The 24,523-nt window shown below is 39.2% G+C and overlaps 3 protein-coding genes across 7 annotated transcripts in view; 1 reads left to right on the top strand and 2 right to left on the bottom strand.

The window, feature by feature from the left end:
• Window positions 1-380: 380 nt before the first annotated feature.
• On the bottom strand, window positions 381-6,113 carry LOC111611334 (vegetative cell wall protein gp1-like). Its single transcript, XM_023347259.1, has 3 exons — window positions 4,905-6,113; window positions 3,120-3,197; window positions 381-2,577 (listed from the first exon to the last, which is right to left on the bottom strand). The coding sequence occupies exon 3, from the start codon at window positions 2,569-2,571 to the stop codon at window positions 1,219-1,221; it is 1,353 nt and encodes a 450-aa protein (XP_023203027.1). The 5' UTR covers window positions 2,572-2,577; window positions 3,120-3,197; window positions 4,905-6,113; the 3' UTR covers window positions 381-1,218.
• A 90-nt stretch (window positions 6,114-6,203) lies between these two features.
• On the top strand, window positions 6,204-11,510 carry tmed6 (transmembrane p24 trafficking protein 6). Its single transcript, XM_014472366.2, has 4 exons — window positions 6,204-6,480; window positions 6,745-6,871; window positions 9,383-9,540; window positions 10,302-11,510. Exons 1-4 carry the CDS (start codon window positions 6,268-6,270, stop codon window positions 10,527-10,529), a joined length of 726 nt encoding a protein of 241 aa, XP_014327852.1. The 5' UTR covers window positions 6,204-6,267; the 3' UTR covers window positions 10,530-11,510.
• A 111-nt stretch (window positions 11,511-11,621) lies between these two features.
• ankrd27 (ankyrin repeat domain 27) overlaps window positions 11,622-24,523 on the bottom strand; it is a 33,582-nt gene continuing 20,680 nt past the window's right edge. For 4 of the 5 annotated variants that reach the window (XM_023347231.1, XM_023347217.1, XM_023347227.1 and 1 more), the window contains 12 exons: window positions 24,249-24,446; window positions 23,536-23,589; window positions 22,472-22,588; window positions 22,240-22,284; window positions 22,041-22,154; window positions 21,763-21,957; window positions 18,832-18,951; window positions 18,573-18,746; window positions 16,113-16,206; window positions 15,942-16,020; window positions 15,776-15,839; window positions 11,622-14,246 (listed from right to left, as the gene is read on the bottom strand). In XM_023347231.1, coding sequence (XP_023202999.1) covers window positions 14,064-14,246; window positions 15,776-15,839; window positions 15,942-16,020; window positions 16,113-16,206; window positions 18,573-18,746; window positions 18,832-18,951; window positions 21,763-21,957; window positions 22,041-22,154; window positions 22,240-22,284; window positions 22,472-22,588; window positions 23,536-23,589; window positions 24,249-24,446 — 1,437 coding nt within the window. In that variant the 3' untranslated portion in view covers window positions 11,622-14,063. The remainder of the gene's footprint in view (window positions 14,247-15,775; window positions 15,840-15,941; window positions 16,021-16,112; window positions 16,207-18,572; window positions 18,747-18,831; window positions 18,952-21,762; window positions 21,958-22,040; window positions 22,155-22,239; window positions 22,285-22,471; window positions 22,589-23,535; window positions 23,590-24,248; window positions 24,447-24,523) is intronic. The other variant, XM_023347221.1, reaches the window with a different exon arrangement.

Here is a 24,523-nt window from a genome sequence, read left to right as displayed (position 1 = left end):
GGAGGGGGCGCTCTGCTCCCCACAAGATGCCACCCTGGGTGGTTGCCCATCTGGGAGGCATTTTCAGAAAAGAATGAGAAACGCATAAAACAAACAGATTTTGAGAACCACAGTTCAACATTTCTGTTTGTAACAACTCCAGCAATAAAATAAGATTGCTGGACTAATAATAGTCTAATAATAGTCTAAAACTATTATTAGTCTAATAGTTTTAGACTAATAGTCTAAAACAATTACTTTTAGACTCTTAGTCTAAAATTAATATTAGTTTTAAACTAATAGTCTAAAACTAAACTATTAGTTTTAGAGAGGATGACTATTCAGCACATAGTTCAACACAGTTCTTTTTTACTGACATAATATAAAAAAATGATAACGTTATAAAACAGCAGAGAATTATATGGAAGCCATTGGTGCAGGTCAAAAAATGACTTGCATTTTTTAATTCGTTCATTTTTCCATTATTCATCACAGTACAAGATACATAGTAACAGTACATTAGTGAAAAAGAAAAGAAGTACTGTGGGTTAGTAATGGAACATGCATGACCATGTGTGTGTAAGCAATGATAGTGAACTGAATTAAATAACACTGACATTATCATCAGTGGATTAAGAAATTAAAACAATTGAATAATAACAATAATAATAATGATAATATAAAATCAGTAAGTTATCTGGAAAAGACAGCAGCATATACACATATAATGGATCCATTAATAGAGTTAAAAAGTTACTTCTACTAGGTTGAGTTTGTTAGAGTATATACAGAATTACATAGAATGGAGGGGGGATGGTGCTGCTCTGAGACAGAAGCTCAGATGCTTGGAAACTGAAGCTCCTAGGAGGAGCTGTGTCTCGAAGGCGGTGGTAGGTCCAACTTCACCATCATATAACAGGCGTTTGGCACCGCTAAATGTTTGCCACAATAGACTAAAATATTTCTCAAACATGCATGAAAGAATCAATTCAACACTCCAAGTATGTTTTTGATGAGAAAATAATATTAATAACATTATAATGTGACGTAAAGCTCAAAAATGTTCATTTTATATAACACTGCCCCTTTCATACAACAGAGGCAAGGCACTGAAATTCAAGTTACCAACCAATTCTGTGCATGAATGTATAAATGTGAACATAAGTGTGACTCATAGTGTAAAAGTGCATCAAGGGGCTGGTACGCAAGTTGTGTCCATTTAGTATTTCGGACTGCAAATTACTGAAAACCAGGGTTGTTGCCTGAATAATGTGTCACAACTGTGGTGCTTTGTATGGTAATGTTCATTACAGCAGGGCCAGACATTGATGCAACATTGCCAGGATTAAGGAGATGGGCTGGAACTGAAGCAGGGAAATGGTGAGGGACCGTAGAGATGGGCCCTGACATGGGAGACAGGATGTGTGGGGCTGGCACAGCAGTTGTAGGGTTAGACCTTTGAATGGTGGGAGGAACAGTGGGTGTTGTGGGTATGAAAGGTGCTGGAGGCCTGAATTGTGGTGTCTGGGGAGGCAAAGGTGCTGGAGGTCTGCACTGTGGTGTCTGGGGAGGCAAATGTGCTGGAGGTCTGAACTGTTGTGTTTGGGGAGGCAAAGGTGCTGGAGGTCTGAACTGTTGTGTTTGGGGAGGCAAATGTGCTGGAGGTCTGAACTGTTGTGTTTGGGGAGGCAAAGGTGCTGGAGGTCTGAACTGTTGTGTTTGGGGAGGCAAAGGTGCTGGAGGTCTGAACTGTTGTGTCTGGGAAGGCAAAGGTGCTGGAGGTCTGAACTGTTGTGTTTGGGGAGGCAAAGGTGCTGGAGGTCTGAACTGTTGTGTCTGGGAAGGCAAAGGTGCTGGAGGTCTGAACTGTTGTGTTTGGGGAGGCAAAGGTGCTGGAGGTCTGAACTGTTGTGTCTGGGAAGGCAAACATGCTGGAGGTCTGAACTGTTGTGTTTGGGGAGGCAAACATGCTGGAGGTCTGAACTGTTGTGTTTGGGGAGGCAAAGGTGCTGGAGGTCTGAACTGTGGTGTTTGGAGAGGACACGGTGCTGTGGGGCTGAATGGTGGTGATTGAGGAGACATTGGTACTGTATGATGTGGCTGAGCAACAGGAGAAAACACTGATGTTGCATGCCAGGGCTCTGGCATTGGGAATGGCAATGGAGATGTCTGTGCAGGGCCATTACCTTCATTAACACTCCTCTTGCTTGAGCAGAGCGAAATTAACATATCCCTCTGCTCAATCTGCAGTGCTCCTGACAGGACCTGGAAATTGTCATTTAGTTTATCGTTAATCTTACTGAACTTATCCTCATTAGAGCTAGACTTAACAAAGCCTTCAATAGCATTGGATTTGTAGAATTTTCTCATTAGTTGCTCTGCAGACACCAGTGTAACGCAGAGTTCATTCAGAGATTGTTGAACTGCAGAAGAGATTTGACCAGGTCCCTTTTCTTCAATGGCTTTAACAAGTCTCTCCAGGGCTTGAACTCTTTGGGCGACTCGTTGACAGCGATCTTTGTTGGCCTTTGCATTTTCGGCCCTCTCGTAGATGGTTTTGCATAGGCCAAAGATACGTTGTAGAGTGTCCATTATTACCTGTTAAGACAAACAGGCAAAGATGTAATTATGTCATAACATAAGATAAAGTTCATAACTCACTAGTTAAATAAACTGGGGAGAAACAAACTTAATAGCAGTCAACTTTATTTTATTTTCGGAATAAGTTTTTTAAAACAGATTCTGGCAGTTTGGTATGCAGCTCACCCAAATAATTTTGACCATAGTCCAATCAAATTTCATTACATGGATTGTGAAGTCATATGTTAAGGATAAATTGGTCTCCCAACATTGAAGGTATGAAAATAGGTTCAGATTTAACAAGCTTTATTTTTCTTTAGTAAATTTTTTTATAAACTTGTATTGACAAATGAGATTCAGATATAGTTACTTTAAAATGCATATCAATAGAAACACAGAAATCACTTGTAAATATGCCAGATTATAACCCAAGGCAAATTTGTTAGGTTGACGTCAACACATGACATATTTACATAAAGCAACAGGTACAACAAGACTCCACTGAAAAGTGGATACACAAAAATTCAACACCCATCAGTCCACTGATTCTCTTTACCTACTTATTTTGCTGGGTTATGGAGGGGTGCTGCCTGTCTCCAGCGTTGAGTGAGAGGCAGGGCACACCCTGAGCAGGTCACCTGTCCAAAGGTCAAAATAAAACAATAAAACACACAGAGAAACAAAGGTGGCATGTACTGTAGTTTTGGAATGTGAAGGCAAGGAAGGTAAGAGTAAAAGTATTGAACATGATTGATGAATGTTTGTCCATAGAGATTTCATATTTTAAGCCATATCTCCAATTGTTTTGGTGTAAAACACAAAATGTAGTTCTTCCATAATTCTACTTTTAAGGAAAACACTTTTGGCAACAGAAGGTTGCTTGTGACGTTGACCTCAAATCCCTCTTTGCTGGGGATTTTGTTCTGAATGTTTTTGTTCTGGTCATTCATACTGACCTCTCAGAAGTGCTTTACAAATTCACCCAATCGCACTCATTAATATGCATAAATTCATATTCAAACACACACATACTGTAGGTAGACAGTCTTGGGATATTATGTAAGTACTTTTGGTTAATTATTTTGTTGTAATTTATCCATGAAACTTAATGTGTATGTACTTAATGTTACTGCTGTCTTGTTCTTTGAACAGTTTTGATTTGGTAAAATTAGCTTCTTTTGCACAATTTTGCAAGCAGCTGTTGAATAAATTGGGCATAATGTAACAGAGCTACTCCAACAGGCTACCTCTATGGGCGGCGCAATTCTAGAATCTTTTGCTTCTCCAGGATTAAGTCTGAAGCTGTCCAGATTTTCATCTTGTCTTAAACCAAAATAACATGGCTCATATCCATGGCAAATGAAACGAGGCAATCAGGAACCTGAAGGCCAACATGCCTTTAGACGATGACAAACATCGCTCCTCCTCCAGTTGTTTAGACAACATGAACAAACAGAAATAACCAACAAAATCTAAATTGAGATGAATTCAGATGAATGTCATTTTGCAATTGACATTTGCCAGGTCAATTGAATTCAATTGAACATGTGTGTAAAAATATTATCACAAAGTGAAAGCAACGTAATTCTAATGTAATTATTATTAATGCAATTATTACTTGCACAACTTGTACAATTTAGTTCATGCAGTTTTGTGTCCTACCTGTTAAAGCTCTTCCACAATAATCAAGAGGTCTTGGGTTCAGTTTTCTCATAGTCAGATTTTTAGTGCATATTAAAACAAGTCTACATTTAGACTTGAACTAAACTTGAACTATATATGGGGAAAAAAAGCCTTTCACTTGTGACAATGTACCAAATTCTTGTCATATGTCTGAGAACCTTTAAAGGCTTTTAGTTTTCAGACATATTTGTACATAAATAGCTGGATTGGCTATATCATAAAATGCAATAAAAATGGCTTTTAGCAGTGTAAAGCATGTCGCCCACACCAGCACCCCTCTCGACACCACTAGCTACAAAGGTGTTAGAAAATGGATGGATGGATTCTCCACACTTAGTCCTCCAGTGGAGGAAATATCCTTTTAATACTAAAATGTTTTCTCCTAAAAAATCCAGATCATTGGAATAATATACGTTACTGTGCTTTAGAAAAGAGCAGAATAAAATATATAATTAGAAGGCAAAAGACTGACATTAGACAGATAATTAAACATACAGAAGCAGGAAGCCCAAGAGTTACAAAGAGGAGGAAAAATTCTTCTTTCTTTCTTCTGTACTCGCTTACAGGAACATACATCGTCTGATGACAAATAGTCTCAATATCCCTCCAGATATAGTCACCATTGGGCCATTCTCAATTCTTAGAAATACTTGATTATTTACCTTTTGGTAGATTGTCAGAAGCTGCCTGTGTTCATGTCCAACGGCTCGTTCTGAAACCAAACCGGCTAAACTCTCAGCTGTAAAGACTGTCTTTACTGTCTTTACTGGCAGTAAAGACAGCATGTCTTTACTGTCTTTCTGTTTGGCACATATTCAGAACCAAATGCCACAAATATTTCTGCTAAAGAGGCACCAAAGATGTATGTCTAGGTTGAACCTGAATTTCCAGTTGAACCTCTGTCATGCTCCAACTGTCAGTTCCACCATAATTGACTGGCAGCTGTGCTGTGGGCATCCACATGAAAGAGGTTCTGAAATGCTAACAACAGGAATAAACATTACACAGCATTCTGACGAATAAAAGAAGACATGTTTGTCTGTTGTGATATTTTCAGGAATTGGACCCACGTCCAGAGAAGAGCAGTTGTAATCATAATGAACTGAATTTTTAATGAACAACTTAAACAGTAAACAACAGGTTTACAAAACTGCAGACTACATGTAAGAGAAAAAAACAGAACCCAGCAGGACAAGAGGTCCGAATCATGAAAACCCATACCAGGTCCAACATAAACACAATGAGGGGGTGATTACTGGACCAAGAAGCAGGTGGTAATAGGTCAGCAAAGCTCTGTTTCTGCAGCAGTGGAGTAACATACTTAATGGATGACATCATGACCTAGTGATGTACAGTATGACCTCAGTCCAGTGTGTCTGCTTCCTCATTCCTGTGAAATGATATCAGATACAAATGGTCAACTGACATTTGCATTACCCTTCATTACTCCTCTGTTAAGCAGTGAAGTAATAAGCAGCAAAAGTGGCTGAAAATAAAGCAATAAAACAAAACAGCATATATGGAGCCAGACTCTGGTCTGAACCAGACTAGTTTCTGCTTTGGCTTTAGATTTTTTCCCAAATTAAAACCAAACCAGGCACTTAGGAATCTTTGGTCTTACTGGTTTAGTGGTCAAACTGGGAATATCCTGAAATGGTTTTGATGCTCATGAAGTTAGAGTTTATATGTGTGCATTAATACAGCAGAAATTAATTGAAATATTTTCTGTGAAGTAAATAATTGCTTTTTCCTAACCCCCCCCCCAAAAAATGTCTTTAAAACATTAATGCGTTAAACAGATAAAATGATTAGGACAGAGTTATAAATGAATGGAGACAGAGTGAAAGCAGCCATGTACGAACTGTAAAAGTGACATATTTTCAAGTTATCTCCATCTGCCCAGGCAGCCCAGTATTCCCACTGCTGGAGCATTCTGGTCCAGTTAATCATTCACAGTTTGTCTTGTATACCACACACTCTGCCTCTACCAATCATTTAGATTAGTCGTTTCCAATTTTTTCAACCATGTCATTATGGAGGTCTACGTTTTTTATTGTTTTGTGGTTTTGGGGATTTTCTCACTGCAGCCTCCAGACAAAGCCTGATTCCAGTAGGACAGACCAGAAGCTGTTCTGGGGCGCTGACCAGTATGATTTCTCAGTGGTGCTCCCAGCAGCTGCCACAGAATGTTTCTGGCACTTTGCTCACCATGGAGAGAAATTTTACCTGAGCTTCATGGTGAGTGCTGAGCACACTAAGCCACTGTAGTTTTTATGCATTTTCTTCATTTTGTGGCTCTACTACATTTTATAAATTGCACACTTAGGTAAAAGATTCCTTTGTGTTTTTGTACTTCATTAACTTTTAGAATTTCCCACTATAAAGACGTCCAAAATTTTACAAAGTCAGAGTGAACCTGTGGTACAAAAATGTCAGAATGTCCCATGTTGACACCATTCCTGTGTAGCAGTCCTAAAATAATTTGTTTTCTTCCATTTCTAGGTCCAGTGGGTGACGGGAGTCGGCCTCGACAGGGACCTATCAGTCACTGTTAACGCTCCCAGCAGTTTGTTAATATCCACTGTTGACGATGCAAAGGGTCAGATCAACTTTGAGGTCAAAGAAACAGGTATCTCAGTTTACTGCTGCTGTCATCTACACATTTTTTCTACACATAATGTAATTTGAACAATGAAGTATCAGCACATTAAATTATTAATGACTTGTTAAATACTAAACAGACTGTCACACATTTTTGCTGGAAACCTTATTAAAACAGCTATTATAGCTACATGTATTAGGACATTTATTTTTTTTTACGTATTTTTGAATTGGACTGATGCATAGTTCAGCTATTTAAATATTCTTAGTGGGGAAAACAGTATAAAATAGGAATAGAATATTCTGATTTGACATATGACGAGTATTTTACAAAGCACACAGACATCGAGTAACATACATATTTATATAAAAATACAAACACAAAATACAAAAACATTATAGAGAAACAAAGATGATTCAATAATGATTAATACTGAATAATTTATATTAGTCTATTCATATTCACATGCACATGTAAATACATGTGAATGTATTTACATGATATCTATGTACAGATATCATGTAAATACATGATATCTATATCATAGGGCTTTTTCATGTTTTCCAGCTGAGAAGTTCTGTTTTAAGAGATTCAGCAGCTGAGTTTCATCCTGTGCAGTGAATCCGTCTCTCTTTAAAGACATTTCCCACTCCTTCCTAACATCGTGTCTTTAGGAAACCTTCAAAACAAAAATGGGAGACACCTTACTTTTTATAGAGTGAAACAATTACATGTGTAATACCGGGGCGCTGAACCCCGGTATTACACAAGCACTACAGCTAATATTAGCTGATATTTCACCGGTGGACATCAATACAGCATCTATTTACAAAATATGATATGACCATCTTATTTGTGGAAAGTTATCCTCTGAACCCTCATGTCAATAGTCCGTCAATTTGAACAGAGATATCTCGCAGGCGGAGGAATCTTCTGCAGTTTTATTTTAGCCAAGTAGGAGAGAGGACAACTCCAAGATGTCTACGATCATGAGCTTTATTATTTGGGTCTAAATGGCCCGTCATCAGCCCCTGATTTGTTCCGCTAGTGGCACCAGTATGTAGTTAGGATGGTTTGGAAGCTTTTATCCCCCTTAATAAATAAAATCAATATTTGAAACCAGAGTTGGGTAAAAACTAATTACATTTACTGATTTACTTGAATACAGTTTTCAAAAAAATTTACTTTCAGAAGTATTTTTAACATGTTGTTGTAACACTTATGGGCTAGGCAGCTAACTGCAGCTACAAACGCAGCATCAGAAGGGTGTCTTTTTAAGGAGCCTGAGGTGTGAAAAAAACAGTAGGCAGTGCTTTTAGTTGTTGTGCACATATATATTAAGTGATTTGAATAAAAACAGGCAATTACAGCAGCACGATGAGAGACAAGACAATTGACTCAGAATAAATTAATTCAAAAATCATAAAGTCCATAGTCCTTTTCTAGCTCGCCATCTTCAGATCCAGATGAAGATCTGATCTGATAGGGGGAGGGGACGCCGACCTAAAAGGTCAGAAAACCCATTAAGTGTTTTATCAAAAATAAAAATTGTGTACAAATATAATACAAAGGAAATAATTATTAAATTTAATAATTTAGTTTATGCATATTAAATGCAAATGCAATAATTAGATTCCTAATAATTAGACAAACATTTCAATCAGGTTAAATTAACCATAATTTAAATAAAGTAAAACAAAAAAGTATCATATTTCAAGCTAATCAATTGAAAGTTAAAGTGCACTTCCAAAAAATCTATCAAGAAAAATAAAATAAATTAATTGTCAAATACTCAAGCAGAGTGAGAGAAAGAAAAAAATTACTTAAATAAATATACTGCGCAATATCATACTTAAGTGTAGCTACTTTCTGTTCTGATCAATTTTATTTTAAAAATTGATCAGATGCTGAGCATCACTGCCTCAGCATCAATGTAAACGTGTCAGCACACGCACAAAATTCAGTTAACAAATTACCTTCTAAAAGAGAGTGGGGCGTACTTCGCCACAATCAGCTCTGACAGAATCCCGGAGACGGTCCAGGTAAGCAGTGCCAATAATTCTAATAAAACAACGCTCCAGAGGCAGGGTACACCCTGGACAGGTCGCCGGTCTGTCACAGGGTAACACAAAGACAGACAGGACAAATAACCATGCACACACACACTCACACCTAGGGAGAATTTAGAGAGACCAATTAACCTGACAGTCATGTTTTTGGACTGTGGGAGTACCTGGAGAGAACAGGTACATGAACATGCACAGAGTGAACATGTAAACTCCATGCAGACAGACCGGGAATCAAACCCAGGGCCTTCTTGCTGCAAGGCAACAGTGCTACCAACTGCACCAATGTGCAGCTCATAAGTCAAATCAAATTAACTAAATCACAAAGTTTAGCTTGTTCAGGTTTCCCTTTCATTTTTCTATAATCCTGCAATAAATCAAACAAAGAAATAAAACTAACCTTGTACAATCTGCTACTTAGGCCCCCGAAGTGACAGTGCCTGAACTTTTAACTTGATGTTTAATTACACAGGTTTCTATCAGATGTGTTTGAGCAACTTCCACAACCGCTTCAGCACAATGCAGGTCTTCCTCAGCTTTGGCGTTTATTATGACAACCAGAACTCTTCCAAGGACATGGAGAGGGAAATGAAGGAGAAGGAGCTGAACAACACACTGAGCTTCATTCAGGTCTCTTCAATTCCTCTAAGAAATTTACTTTACTGTAAATGAACATATTTTCTGTTCAGATGTGAACAGAACATATATTTGCATATAGACACTGTTATAAATGTAAGTTTCATTCACCTGAAAAAGTAAAAATCATGTGTTCAAAAATATGCTTTGCTTGTAGAGCAAATATAACTTTTCAAGAATTAATCTGTGAGTATTTACAAATATTTGTAATCACATTTTACACATTTATTACATGACTAGTTAAACTGTTTGGTTTGTTTATAAATGTGCCTGTTTATATAAAGGAGCTGTCTGCTGAAAAGACACTGGGACAAAAACTAGAATCATATCTGATCAGAGGCAGCCAGCACTTTTTTGTTTAAGATTTTGAGATACATAAAAGTCTATTCAAACGTTCTACAAGTGTAATGTTTTCTAATGGAAAAAAAGGAAAAACAACAAAGATGTGTAGATGGTCTAGCTGCACAGAAGTCTCTGTTCAGTTTGTGTATACAACATGACATGTCATCTCAGCGTCCTACAAAATAAAACCAAGCAGTTCCAAGTCTGATGCTAACCAACTGAATACTCAGATGTGCTGCATTAGGCCTTTAAAATTCAGTGAAAAAATTCCCAAAATAATTTAAGCATGAGCACGCAACTGGATTACACATTTAATAAAATTATATATTACATGATATCATTAATTATCTACTTCCAAACACAGAAGTCTTTTTTTTATTGGAAGTGTTTTTTATTTGTTCTGACATTTTTAGGCTGCCACCAGTAAAGTGGAGCGCCACGTCTTCCACATGTTCCGCTACTACAGCTTCAGCCGCATGAGGAGGAGCGCAGACCACTTCCTGCTGCAGTTCAACTCCCGCTACATCACATGGTGGTCGATGGCCCTCAGCCTGCTGATCGTCACCTCTGGGTACCTGCAGCTCCTCTTCCTCAAAAGTCTCTTTGTGAGCAACGCTGAGGCTGAAAAGCCTCGATGCTGACAGGCAGCGAACAAACCAAGAAACATCCTGAGCAGACTCCAAGCTCCCTCTGGTTCTGGGTCTGTGTGAAACATTAAAGAAATGTTCCAAAAACCTCTGATTAGAATTATTTTTAATTGACAATTATATCCGTTTTTGTCTAACTGGTAGACTTCTTTTATTACTTGTTTTTTTTTTTTTTCTTTCAACGATCTGGAAGAGCTTCACAAAGATTGGCCTGAGGCTCGAGTCGGCTCATCAGAGCCGCAGCTCAGACAAATCCTACTCAACAAATGTCACATTCCTGACCCAGAGACGTCTCACACATCCCTGCTGTTTCCAGAGGATCTATCAGAGAACATAACATCCAGCTGCTGCCAATTGAAGATCATAATTAGGTAAAGCAGGGAGTGGCCGTCTGCTGGTCGGGAGGAAACAGGCGTGTCCCAACACAAATCCAAGACGGAAAGACATCAGCAATGGTGTAATGCACCACACTGGTGAAATACAAACAGGTGATTGGCCGAACACTAAGAGCAAATTAAAGTATGGAGGTCTGGAGACATTTTGAAGCTTGTTATGCACCAAGGCATTCTGAAGTCTTCAACACAACGGCAGGAATGCTGAACTGGGACCCAAAAGAGCTGAGCAGATAGAAAACTGTGCAGAAATAGACGTTACCTAGCCTGAATAAGTTTGGATGAAGTGTCAACAACGTCATCCAAACATAGGGAGCCTTAACTGAAGCTACCTACAGTTTATTTGGGGCCCGTGTTTAGATAATTCCCCCAGAAACAAATTCTCAATTTGCCTTCATCTTTCTAAAACAATAGAAGGGAAAAAAACAACTTTTTCATGGTTTGTACACCTGAAATTAGGTTGAACTTTTCTTAGATTTTGAAAGAGACCAGAATGTTTTTATTGTGTCCTGATACACGAAACTATAGAATTAAAGGAGGGTTGATTTTCTCACTAAAGCTACTAAAACATCTGCAGATAGCGGCGTGCAACAACTGTAGACAAACAGGCTCACTTTTAACACAAACCAGGTTTCTTACTTCAAAAAACATTAAAATATCAAGCTGACAAATGAAATTGATTAAAAAAAATGGATTTCATCAAAATGTATTTTATTGAATATTTTGGGTGTAAATAAATAAGGCACATTTAGCAGTTTTAACTTTCAGACCTGAAATGAAAACAGTGCATTAGAATAATTAAAACACGACCAGCAGGCTTTCACACTCTGAGCTTAGACCAGAAAAAAGGTTTGGCTCTGTAGGATTCCCTACAGGTTTGGAGAAAAACTCACAGGAGGAACAGGAACAAACATAATGGACATCCTGCGTGAGGCTGACTGCAGAGCTCAGCATCAGGCAGTAAAACAGGAACACATACAGTACTGAGGCCGTCATCATGCTGGAACACAGCTGAGGATAAACATGGTTGACATGCAAACAGATCCATCTGTTTGCATGAGCTGCCTGCAGCAGCATCCTATCAGACATCAGCTCCATCTCCAGATTAAAGCCTGAGTTTCCAGCAGCAGATATCAACATGTTTTCTGATTGATCATGAGAACCCCTTTATGTATTTTACCGTGTCGTGTTTTGGTGCCTCGGGTCTCTGAGATGCACATCAGGAGCTTTGCAAGGATGACACATTTATTAAAACACTGCATAACTGAGTTCCAGTAAAAAGGAAGTAAACTCCCTTTGAAATCCAGGGGCGTGTGTATTTTGATCATATCTAGAGTTTAGGAAGCGAACTTTCAATGAGCTTTTCTGCAAATTGTCAAATAAGTAGTGACTTAGTATGAATGGTTTTTGTACAGTTTTGGACATTTAAACTTCAACATTTCTAAATGTGAACCCTGGAAAAGAGAGGATGTACTTCCTTTTCCCTATGAATGTGTTGCTGCTGAGCTGGAGCAGCGGCTCTCATCAGCTGACAGAAAACTCTCTGTCCTTCTGACGCTGTGGACTGGAAGACAGCTGCAGTCATGTGACTAACGTCCTCACAGCGTGCCGTGTCAGCACAGGAAGTCATGGAGAAGCTGCAAACTGCAATGAAGACTCATCAGTGCATCTGAGCAGACTGAAACCGATTGATGCTCATGAACAATATAGTTAACATCTTGTAGTCAATTAAATCTGGTCTTGAGGACAAATAAAACACTAAGCACCGTTTTGAAATAAAGTTTGGTGTTCGGTTTTAAACTGAAACTATTCAGACAGTGTGAAGCCAACATGAGGAAATGGGCTGCATCCCTTTTTCCCATTAGAGGTTCTATGGGTCAGACATGGTTACAGGGTTCAGATGTAGCAGCTTGATTCAAACACACACAATCCAACAGTTTTAGTTATCTGAGTAGGATGTGTTAATCAGGATATTTGAAGAAAATTGCATCCCTTCTCTCATTCCTTTACTTTTTAGTTCTGGTAGTTTCATACAGGCTTCCTGGTGCAACACGGCGCCACCTCCTGCTGGATGTTTTGTCAATTTGTGACATTGGGGGAATGTTTTATACCTGCCTTTATAACTGAAAATTTAAGTTAATTTCCCACGTCTGACTCAGACTAGTTGTAGAAAATGTGGTTATTTCAGATTAACCAGGAGTGAAATATCTGTTATACTTTAGAAGAGTCAAGTGGCTAAAAGGTTTTAGCCACTAAAACGTAAGAGCAGGAATAGCACAATCCCCAGATATTAATAAACAATTGAATAAATTATATGCAAACCTTTGATCATTCTCCTAACCACTCAACTCCATAATCTATGAAAACACCAAACTCAGAAGAGAAAAGTACAGGAAGGGGAAGAGCTGAGACTAATATGACAGCTGGATTTAATTTAGTAACATGGTGTAAGAATGATCTATCAGCATTTCATCCTGGATTATTTCATGTTTCATGATATTAAAGGTAAGTTAGTAAAAAAAATTGGAGATATTGTGTTTCCAGTAGACTTCCACACACAACGTTACATCAAGCTGCAGGAAGTCAAGTGGGAGAGAATTGTAGGATGGATTCCACCATTTGACTTGAAATGTTCCTTTTTTCAAATTGGGAAGCTTTCCTATGTTGATTAAGTAAATTCAGACCGAATCAGAATGGAAACAGAAGGAATAAGGCGGAGCTTTGTGGGCAGAACCAGCCTCTTCGTATATCCACCTCTGAAATCTAGTAAAATATTGCATATGTGTAAAAAGGCCCAACAGTGCATCCACGAAACAATCAGCCAAAGAAAGTGACCTAAATCTAAAAGCTGGGGCAAATAAAACCAGATCACACGCTGTGACCCAACACATTGTGCTTTAAACTGGTAGAGTGGTGTGAGAAATCCCCTTTTCCTCCTGCTGTGATGCAGATTTGTGCTGAAGAATTGTCGTGTCAGGAACCTGCCTGGAGGTCACCCTGCAGAGACCGGCCGGGGTTCTGCTGTGCAGTGAGCTTATGATGAAAATTTAGAGGAGGGGGTAATGATTGTGCTGTCACATCGCCTGGCTGCACCGCCCCACCAGCTGCTGTCACAGCACTGACTTATAATAAGTGGTCAGTCAGTTTCAGAGTGGGCTGGGGGCTGAGCTGGGTCTGGGGGCAGTACCCCACCGTCCAGGGTGTGACAACGAACAAGGGGCCGCTCCTTTAGACAAGGTGAGAAGTCAAGGCTTCCTAAGTGGCTGTTGACCTCGAGGGTCTCCCCTCGTCTCAGCCTCCTCCGCTCTGGGTTCACCTGCTGGACAAACACACACTTCCTGTCAGAGCAGCAGATTATCTGTTATAGATAAACGGTTAATACATACAAATTGTACTTGATTGGTAAATTGGTAAATAAAAGCCTACATATTTCTAGGTCCATTACTTTTGATCAGCATTGTCCAAATGTAAGAGCCCAGCAGCAGAGACAAGATGATGTTTTAATCTGGATCAAATCTCTTGAATTGGTTTACAGCTTTAATTTAATCCCTCAAGCTGCTTAAAGGGGCAGTATTATGAGTTTTCCAGGCACATTGTGCCATTTTACAACATAAACAAGAAACTACGTTATTTTCAGTTGTTATGAATATGATGTATACAGTGAACCCTCACTAAAAAACACTTCAACTTTTACGGCCTCATTGCTTCGCAGATTTTTAATGCAGTTTTTTTTAATGCTTTTTTTTATTATTTAAATCTTTTTTTTTTTTTTTTACAGTGCAAGAACTTGAATTATGTTCTGCATCCTGATTGGCTGTCAATCAATCTCCTCCTTTCCTTGTCTCTGTCCAGAACAGAATGTGTTATCAAGTTATTTGTTTATATTTTTATTTCTTAAACAAATGCTTGGACCTGAAAACAGATTTTGTTCTATAGTTCTGTATAATAACTGTAAAAAATAAAGCTGACTACTTTGCGGTTTTTGCCTATTGCAGTTTATTTTTGGAACATAGCTCCTGCGATAAACAAGGGTTCACTGTACATCAAATATGACTTAAAATAAATTTGAAATTGGGCCTCTGTCTCTTTAAGAAGCTACAGCTGTTTCTGACAGTCGGCATTCAGCACATCATCACAATACTGTTACTATATTGACCCTTTTATGCACTGAGAAGTAGATTGTTTAATGAGCTCAGCATATGTGCACTTCCAGATGTGCACTTGCTAGGTTAGCCACCTGCTAGGTTAGGTGGCTAACCTAGCATTTAGCTAGGTTAGCTACCTAGCTAACTGCTGCTGCTAGTCTGAAGGAGCTGAGTGGAGGAGTGGTGCTATGTGAGAAAGAAGGTTGGCTGGAGACTACAGCTCCACGGAGCAACTGTACGTTAAAGGCCGAGATCTGTTAGCCTGAGTGGTTGCCATGGAAATAAAAGGATTCTCAAACATGCATGAAGGAATCAAAGTAACACTACAGGTTTGTTTTCTATGAGGCCAAAACATAACATGATATAAAGCTAAAAGAAAAAACATGATTTCACATAATACTGCACTTTTAGTAAATTATGCCATCTTGCATAAGTACAAACATTTGTGTTTGTATTTATGCAAGTGATTTATGCAATTGATTTAACAATTTTAATGGAGTTAATTGCAGAATCTCTAATTAATGAACTTAATTCATTCAAAACTATATTATATATATTAGTCAATATGTTTATTTATATTGACTAAATAAAAAATTTTCTTCAATCCTCAGATTGCTGTGAAAGTCATTCAGCTTAATAGTGTTTCACGATCCTGATCTTTCATGATCAGTCAGTCTTCATTACAGAAGGAAGTAGGATGTACCTGGTTAAGAAATGGTGGACTCCTGGGGGGAGAACCAGATGAACCTTTTCTCATGTGCTGCATCCTAAAGCAAAAAAAAAAAACATACAAAAATATTAATGACAATGTGTATCCTTCTTGATCTTATTAAAATGCTTCTGAATGTGAAGGATGTGTTGGGATCCACCTGCTGGCAGACTGAGCCAATTTGTGTCTCCGGCCGTTGGAGTTATCCTGCAGCTTCAGGCGCTGCACCAATGAATGAGCTGCAACACAGGAGAAGCAGGCCACAGCTGCAGCAGTGTCCTAACACATCTGAACAGTTAAACAGTTGCAGTGGTCAGAAGGCTAATATTACCCAGAGCCCCTTTGGGCACAGATAGGAGTTTGATTGGTTCAGCCTCTGGTGAAAGTCCTGATGCCTTCTGCAGAGCTCTTAAAGTTTCAGTGTTCTGTTGAAGGAGGAAACAGGAAAGCAGGATGTAATGTGCCAAGTAACAGGAAACTGATGACATTCTGGAGAAATGTGAACAATGCATGGGCCACAAACACACACAAAGGTTTGGACTTCTACTGGTAGTGGGACTCAATTAAAAGTCTCAATAAAGTTAATTGCAGATTCTATAATTAATAAATTGTATATATACTGCCTGGCCAAAAAAAAGTCGCCACCAAAAAATGGTCACACTCTCTAATATTTTGTTGGACCACCTTTAGCTTTGATTACAGCCCGCATTCGCTGTGGCATTGTTTCAATAAGCTTCTGCAGTGTCACAAGATTTATTTCCATCCAGTGTTGCATTAATCTTTCACCAAGATCTTGTATTGATGATGGGAGAGTCTGACCACTGCACAAAGCCTTCTCCAGCACATCCCAAAGATTCTCAATGGGGTTAAGGTCTGGACTCTGTGGTGGCCAATCCATGTGTGAAAAAGATGTCTCATGCTCCCTGAACCACTCTTTCACAATGTGAGCCCGATGAATCCTGGCATTGTCATCTTGGATTATCCCCTTTCCATTTGGGAAGACAAAATCCATTGATGGAATAACCTGGTCATTCAGTATATTCAGGTAGTCAGCTGACCTCATTCTTTGGGCACACAATGTTGCTGAACCTAGACCTGACCAACTGCAGCAACCCCAGATCATAGCACTGCCCCCACAGGCTTGTACAGTAGGCACTAGGCATGATGGGTGCATCACTTCACCTGCCTCTCTTCTTACCCTGATGCGCCCTCACTCTGGAACAGGGTAAATCTGGACTCATCAGACCACATGACCCTCTTCCATTCCTCCAGAGTCCAATCTTTATGCTCCCTAGCAAATTGAAGCCTTTTTTTCTGGTTAGCCTTACTGATTAGAGGTTTTCTTACGGCTAAACAGCTGGCCACAAAAAAGCCAGGCGCTGTATATATATATATATATATATATATATATATATACATACATACATATACACATACAGTATACATATACATACATATATACATACACATATACTGTATATATACAGTGAACCCCCACTGTATCGCGGTTCACCTTTTACGATCTCGCTGCTTCACGGATTTGCATCGTGCATTGTGTTCTGCATTCTGATTGGCTAAACAGTTTCTCTGCTTCTTCTCTACCTGTGTGTCAATAACGTTGCGGTTTAATATGTACACGTACGTAAAACAGCTTGCCAAATTTAAATTTGCAAATTCTCTTGCAATTTCAAGAATCTTTTTGCCCAGAAGAAAAAAAAGTGGCATCTACCGATAACTATGTTTTTCTCTCGAAAAAACACACCTGCACCGCAGGCTTTAGAAGAAAAAAACGCTACAGAGCGGAGTCAGGATGTAGCAGCTCAGTCAGAAGAGCAGTGAAATAAACATGAGTCACTATTTGTCCTACTGTACTTTATATTTTTTTTCATAATCATTTTTCATTTTCTCCCATTCTAATCCAATGACTCGGGTCGCGGTGAGGGGGGGGGCTGATCTCCGCAATTTGAAGCCTTCAGTTCATATTGATGATTAAAATTATTATTTTACAGAACAGTAGTTATTTGTAAAAAAAAAAGAAACATGCTTATACAGTACTTTTATTTGTTAAACAAATATTTGGGCCTGTAAAAAGGTTTTGTTCTTTGGTTTCAATGTATTATGGAGTATTTCATTGTATAATAATTGTAAAAAAAAATAAAGGTTACTACTTCGCGGATTTTGCCTATCACGGGTTCTTTTTGGAACGTAACCCCAGCAAAAAACGAGGGTTCACTGTATATACATATATAGAAAAATTTTGATTTATTAATTTGATCATTCCTGAATCTCCTGAAATGTGACAGTGGTCGCTGATGTTGGCATTGGGGATGTGTGTGCTGCTGCTACATGTTTAGCATTGAGATGCTACTTTAGGCTGGAATAGCTTCTCTGATAGGCTAACTCCTTTTAGCACAACATGAACAGAACAGCAGTCTTTTCCAGTGTCCAGTCTGATCGCATTTTGAAGCGAAACTTAACCTTTGGAACTGATCTCAGTAATGCGGACTCTTTGCCACATTTGAAATCCAAACTCAAGACTCATCTGTTTCAAGAAGCCTCCTTTGCAATTGCACCGTCTTTTAAATTCTTATTTCGTACTTGATTCTACTGTGTATTTCAATATTGTGTCTGTTTTTATGTTTAACTATGTAGACACTCTGTTGTATGAGTGTTGAAAAAGGCACACAAGATACAAATAAAATGTATTATTATGTGATCCTAAAGTCAGTGTGGCTCTGATCTTCTGTCTTGGGTTCATGTTTATCTGTGTGTTGTGTGTGTGAGGAACAACCTTGCCACCAAACTCATAAGCGCAGTCCAGCGGCGTCCTCTGCCTCTTGTTTCTGAGGCTGGGCGAGGCCCCAGACCTCAGCAGCAGCTCCACCACAGCTTGGTGCCCCCCCCGCACCGCCTCATGCAGAGCCGTGTTGCCTTGCACATTTGCTACGTTCACCAAAGCATTACTCTGCACACAAATGTATTTTTTTTTGTCAGAATATTAGTAAATAATTGTTATCCGGAAAGCCCTCTCTGTTAGTTTGAGCATGTACCTGCAGCAGAATGCTGACGGTTTCCAGGTTACCAGAGAGACACGCATGGATCAGAGGGGTGTTTCCATAGTGATCCTTTTTGTTCAGCTTGGCATTGCACTCCAGCAGAAACCTCACAACCTAACAGTAACAGACACAAATTCAGGGATCATGAAATGGTGCGTATATTTTCCTTTGGACATCCTAATCAGAGAGGAATTGAATATAAACACTGGAATACCAGACACCCTGATTCTTAAACAGCAAAACACAGAAATATGTCAAAATAGAAATATGTCAGAAATATGTTTAATTGGCCTTTATTTGAAAGAGGTCAGACAGGAGAGTGGATAATGAGAGGGAGGGAAACCATGCAGCAAAGGGCAACAGGCCGGGAATCAAACCTGTGACAACGTGGGTTGTGCTTTAAACCTGCACCACAACACCACCTCCATGGCAGGGTTTGTCTGTTTCATGGAGCTCCTGCACTGTGACAAGAGTTATTTCTATCCAGTGCAGCATTCACTTTTCACCCATATCTGCCACTGTCCAAAGCATTCTGAAGAACACCTCAAAGACTTCCACTGGGGTTAAAGTTCAGACTCTACTGTACCCACTGTCACAATATCAGCCCAATGATCCCTGGCATTGTCAACTTCAAATATGGCCATGCCATCAGGGAAGACAAAAATCCATTGATAAAATTATCTGGTCATTGAGTATTCAGGTAGTCAGTCGACCTCATAACTTTGACCTGACCAGCTGATCTTAGTGCTGAGTTAGGGTCCCTAACCCTTCATGATACTATACATGAAGGGTCCATCAGGGAACAGGGAACATATCTGAACTCATCAGATCACCACCTTCCATTTAATCGTTTAAATCCAGGTGGAGCCTTTTCTTCTGGCCAGACAGTTTGTATAATGTCAACACCACATAGACCATCATAAAATGGATGCTCACTTGCATTCAGGAAAACATTTCCATCAGTTGGATCCTCACTGGGCAGGCAGGGTTAAACCCAAAGCCTTACTATAAATCTTTAAATTACAGACTGGATATAGAGGTTCACTTCCAACATGCATAATTCATGGCATGTGTAGCATTAGGAAATGCACAAAAATGCATCTTAAGCATACTTATTCACAAACAGATGTCAGCACCTAAACGAATAACTTTCTATTCCACAGACGGTGCATGTGCAATAAAACAGTGCATCTTGTCATTACAATAATTTTTCTGCTAGATTGAGACTAGAACTAAGGAACACAATAATTGTAGTTTGTATCTCCGAACATAAAATGACAACAACAATAATAAAGTTAGTCTGCAAAACTTCATAACACAAACAATATGCATAGCCTAAGCCAGGGGTGCTCAATACGTCGATCACGATTGACCGGTCGATTGCGGGAAGGTTTTGAGTCGATCTCGGCAGTAAGTGACAAACTGAATGCCGCCAGGACGCTGAGACCAGCACTTCCTCTTCTGACAGGCTTATCCTAAATGTTTATAGCTTCATTAAAGAATAATATATATTTTTTTAAATCAACAAAACCTGTTAAAATTTATATTCTCAGTAATTATTGTTTCAACAAGGTGTTGCGCAATTCAGTGCCTTTCAGTTCCATTAACAATAAAAAAGGCGACTCAAAGACCGACTGACTAGCAGAGCAGGTGTTTAAATTAGCTAATCAAACACCGCTGTGTTCAGGGGAGCGCTTATTAATAATCGAGAAATAAATATCAATCGCGGACAGTCGTAACGGACGGAATGTTATGCTTTTACCATAATCTTTGCTCAGCTTGCGGGGCGCAGGCGGTTGCCACGGCAACGGGTGTGCTTACATGACAAAGAGAGAGAGTAAAATAGTACGAGTGGTTATTTTACCTTTGTTTATCTTTTACAACCGCTGTAGTTTCTAAATGTTCAATAAACAACAAACTTAGACTAATTACCTCGTTCGTTTGTGAGTATACGTCATTCACAACAAACATCAAATAGGACAAATATGTTTCATAAAATTTTAACAAACAAATGGCTTTTACCGCGATAATTATGTGAAATTCAATTAATTATATCCCAACTTTAGAAGATTTGCCTTTACCTTTGCAGAGCTCTTTGGTTCCTCCTAGCAGTCTATAGCTTCTCATATTGAGGTCATCAAACCAAATTTCAGATCTACCATAACTGACTGACACCTGCTGGCCTCAGGTTTGCAACCAGCTTCTTACTGAGAAACCAGTAACCTGCTCCCAGTGTCAGAGTCTCACTGAGGAAGAAATTGCATTAGGTTTTCTATCACTTTAATACTTCTGCTATAACTGATGTACTGTATATTCGCATATAAAATAAGTCAATAGAGTTTAATTTACAATTTTTATGTCTTTGTATCATGAGGTAGATCTCAGCCGGCTGGTGAGAGAAAAAGTAGATCTTGGTCTCAAAAGGTTTGGGCACCCCTGGCCTAAGCCATGCTTATTTAAGCATTTTACAGAGAAGTCATTTTATGTTTGTACTGAAAACTATTTCAACTCTTGAAAAGCACTGAGAATGTTGTTTTTAAGATCAATACTCTTTAACAAGCTATAGAAGTGAAATTTTTATTTATTTATATTTAATTTTATTTATTGAGAGTAATGTTTCTGTACATAGCAATCTCATAAAACATGTCACTAGTTATTAATGTTTAATTTGTTATTTTAGTTGTATTGAAACAGATATTAAGTTGCAGATACTAACTGCAACATTAAGTTGAAACTGTATCATGATATTTCTGAGGATCAGGATACAGAATAAAAAAGCCTCTTTTTCCCTTATTGCTCTATTTTAAACGTAGTAAACTGAAAGCACCTTTGTCTCTCAGCTGACTTCTACACTTAATGATCTGCTGTTTATGGGACTCATCCCCTGCTGAAGCATTGTCCCCAGCTGTACCGGGCCCTTCCTACCTGAACATGGCTGTTTTGGCTGGCTAGGTGAAGCGGGGTGGCGCTCTGGATGGTGCGGACGTTGACGTTCGCCCCGTGGCGGATCAGCAGCGCTGCCAGGGATGAGTGGCCGTGCAGGGCGGCCACATGGAGAGGCGTGAAGCCATCTGCATTGCAGCTGTTGATGCCCAGCGCTCCAGCCAGCTGCAGAGGCAGCTGCAGGGCACCAGAGACGCCATTAAACAAAACGGTCTGTCTTCTGACTGGAGAAAGTTTCATTCAGACAAACCCTGTCAAACCTTCTGAGCAGGAGCACAGTTTGGACACTGACAGAGTGGATGACAGAGGTGTGACTCAGACTGCAGCTCTCCTTCATCCTCCTCTTGATCTGTCCACTCCAACAGGTAGCGCATCTGAAACCCAGACACACAAAATGGTTCACAAACCGCCCTTAACTGAAAAGAGCTCAGATCAGCTCACTTCGTTTAAACAACTCACCATCTCCACATCACCATCAGCAACGGCTCGCAGCAACTTCTCCACCTGGAAAACAAGCACGGAGCAGCAGACAGCACGGCTGGAGGTCAGGTTCCTACTGCAGCATCTCTCTCTGTTCAGCAGCATTAAGCCATAAAACTGTTGGGATCCCAGGTTCTGCTTCTGGCGTTTAGATATGGATTTGGCAGACTCTGCTCTGTGTGTGTGTGTGTTAGTGTGTGTTTTTGTTCACCTCTCGGTGTCGAACACGCTCAGCCTCAGGCTTGGCTTCAGAGCTCATGGAAGACGTGCTGGAGACAGAGGAGCGGCGGCTGCTGCAGTCTGAGGCCAGAGGGGAGCAACCTGCAGACTGAGGGCAGAAAAGGAAACCAAAAAAGTCCAACAAGATGTTAGAATGAAAACTCACCGACTGTGAACAAACCTGTTTGCACACAAAGGTTCTGTTTTGGTACTGGATCAAACTTGTTGCAAAAAGTGAGCCAAAGGTTTATCAAATCAATCAATCCTGATGGTTTTGTAATTTTTCCCTCTAATCAAAATCACAGATTTTTGTGGTGCAACTTATAGGAATGTCTACAAGGACATTTGGGACATTTTTTCCTCTTAATGCCCCTCCATTATTTACATATAGACAAAAAAGTTCAGAAAAAAAAGAATAACAAGGAGACAGGCTCGATATAACTTGACATCAAGTAAGGTTGAGGCAGCAGTGTGAGAAAGTGTACAAAATACTGCCGCCTGCAGGTGGGAGTGAGCAGGTTTTAACAGAGTAACAGTTTGGTGACAATATCATTCAGATAAAAAGTTCCTATGATTCAGAATAAATAACTGGATCATTACAACAAGACTCCTTGAGACCTGATTTCTTTGTGTGAAGCTGATTTGGATAAAAAGATTTACACTCAAAAAGGTTTTGGATCAGCTGAATTTGTTTTTCTATGTTCAATTTTCTGCAAAAATAATGCTTTATCTGCTTTACAGGTTAAGAACAAAATGGAGAATAATATTCACTAGAACAATTATGGAGCTGAGAAATGTGGATTTCTTGAAGAATTTCTGTGTTTATTAATACTAAGACTGTAATTAAACACTCAATCTAAGTGTAGGTCATTCATTACTGCTATCAATCAGTTTTTACATACTAAAAGTCTGACAGGTATCAGTTGAACAAGCAAAGCACAAACTTCTCTGTTTCTCTGGATCTTCTCAGTAATAACACCTCTATCTGCTGTAACATTTAGATGCCGTTTATTGAAGAACTTAGAACAGGACGATATAGAAGTAGTGGAGACTCACATCATTTCTGCTGTGCTGATGGTTGTTCTGTGTCAACTTCAACAGCATGAGGATCTGCAGGGAAATGAAATGATATGGACTAAACAGCTGGGCAAAAAGAAAAAATACATTATCCCAGTTAATGAACAAATAGCTTCAACTGATCATTTTTGTCCTCTCCCAATAACACATTTCACATATGAATCCAAATCATTAAGCTCTATGATAAATTAATTGTAGAAGAGGGTTTATTACAAAACAGTGAATAATAATAATGAATAATTGGTTAGTTCCCCTAATCCTCTAATGATTAAGGGAACATTCAAAATAGTTCCCTTAATTATTGGGAGGTACTAATTTAAATTTAATTTAAAGAGGAAGTGGTGTCGGTCCTGCCTGCCTTGTGCCTGGTGTTACCTTGGGTTTTACACCATGCAGATTGTTTTTTTGTTTTTTGTTTTTTTTCTGTTGAGTCTTAAGTTGTTCAAACTTTGATTTAACATGATCAAAATGGGGGTGGGTTTAAAGATTGCAGTATTTTTGATACTTGGTCTCATTCATTTTGTCTTGCTTTTTATTCTTATATTTTAGAGACAAAGAAATGATGCCAGATGTTGTCACCTTCACCTTTTCTAAGCTCCAGCATTTGTTCAAAACCATTGAAGTGAGACCTTCATTCTGAAGATTATGCAACACATTCTCCTGCAGTTAAGTCCTTTGAGTCTATGGCTCACCTTAGAGTTGAGTGCACACTGCAGTGGAGTCTCTCTATTCTTGTTGAGGATGTGTGTGCTTGCTCCGTTCTCCAGCAGAACCTGGATGATTCCCTCATATCCCCATCTAGCTGCTATATGCAATGCAGTGTCACCTTTATCGTTCTGCAGGTCCAGACGGCACGTTTGGACATCGTAGTACACCAAGGCCTTCACACACTGACGCCAGGCACAGAAAGAAACGTGGCTCTCAAAACTCTCAGCAGGTTTTCAACAGAAAAATATCTACTTTCTAG

Source organism: Xiphophorus maculatus, chromosome 2 (genome assembly GCF_002775205.1).
Source record: "Xiphophorus maculatus strain JP 163 A chromosome 2, X_maculatus-5.0-male, whole genome shotgun sequence".
Lineage (NCBI taxonomy): Eukaryota > Metazoa > Chordata > Actinopteri > Cyprinodontiformes > Poeciliidae > Xiphophorus > Xiphophorus maculatus.
The sequence above is the reverse complement of the archived record's forward strand: the minus strand, read 5'-3'. Positions and strand labels throughout refer to the sequence as shown.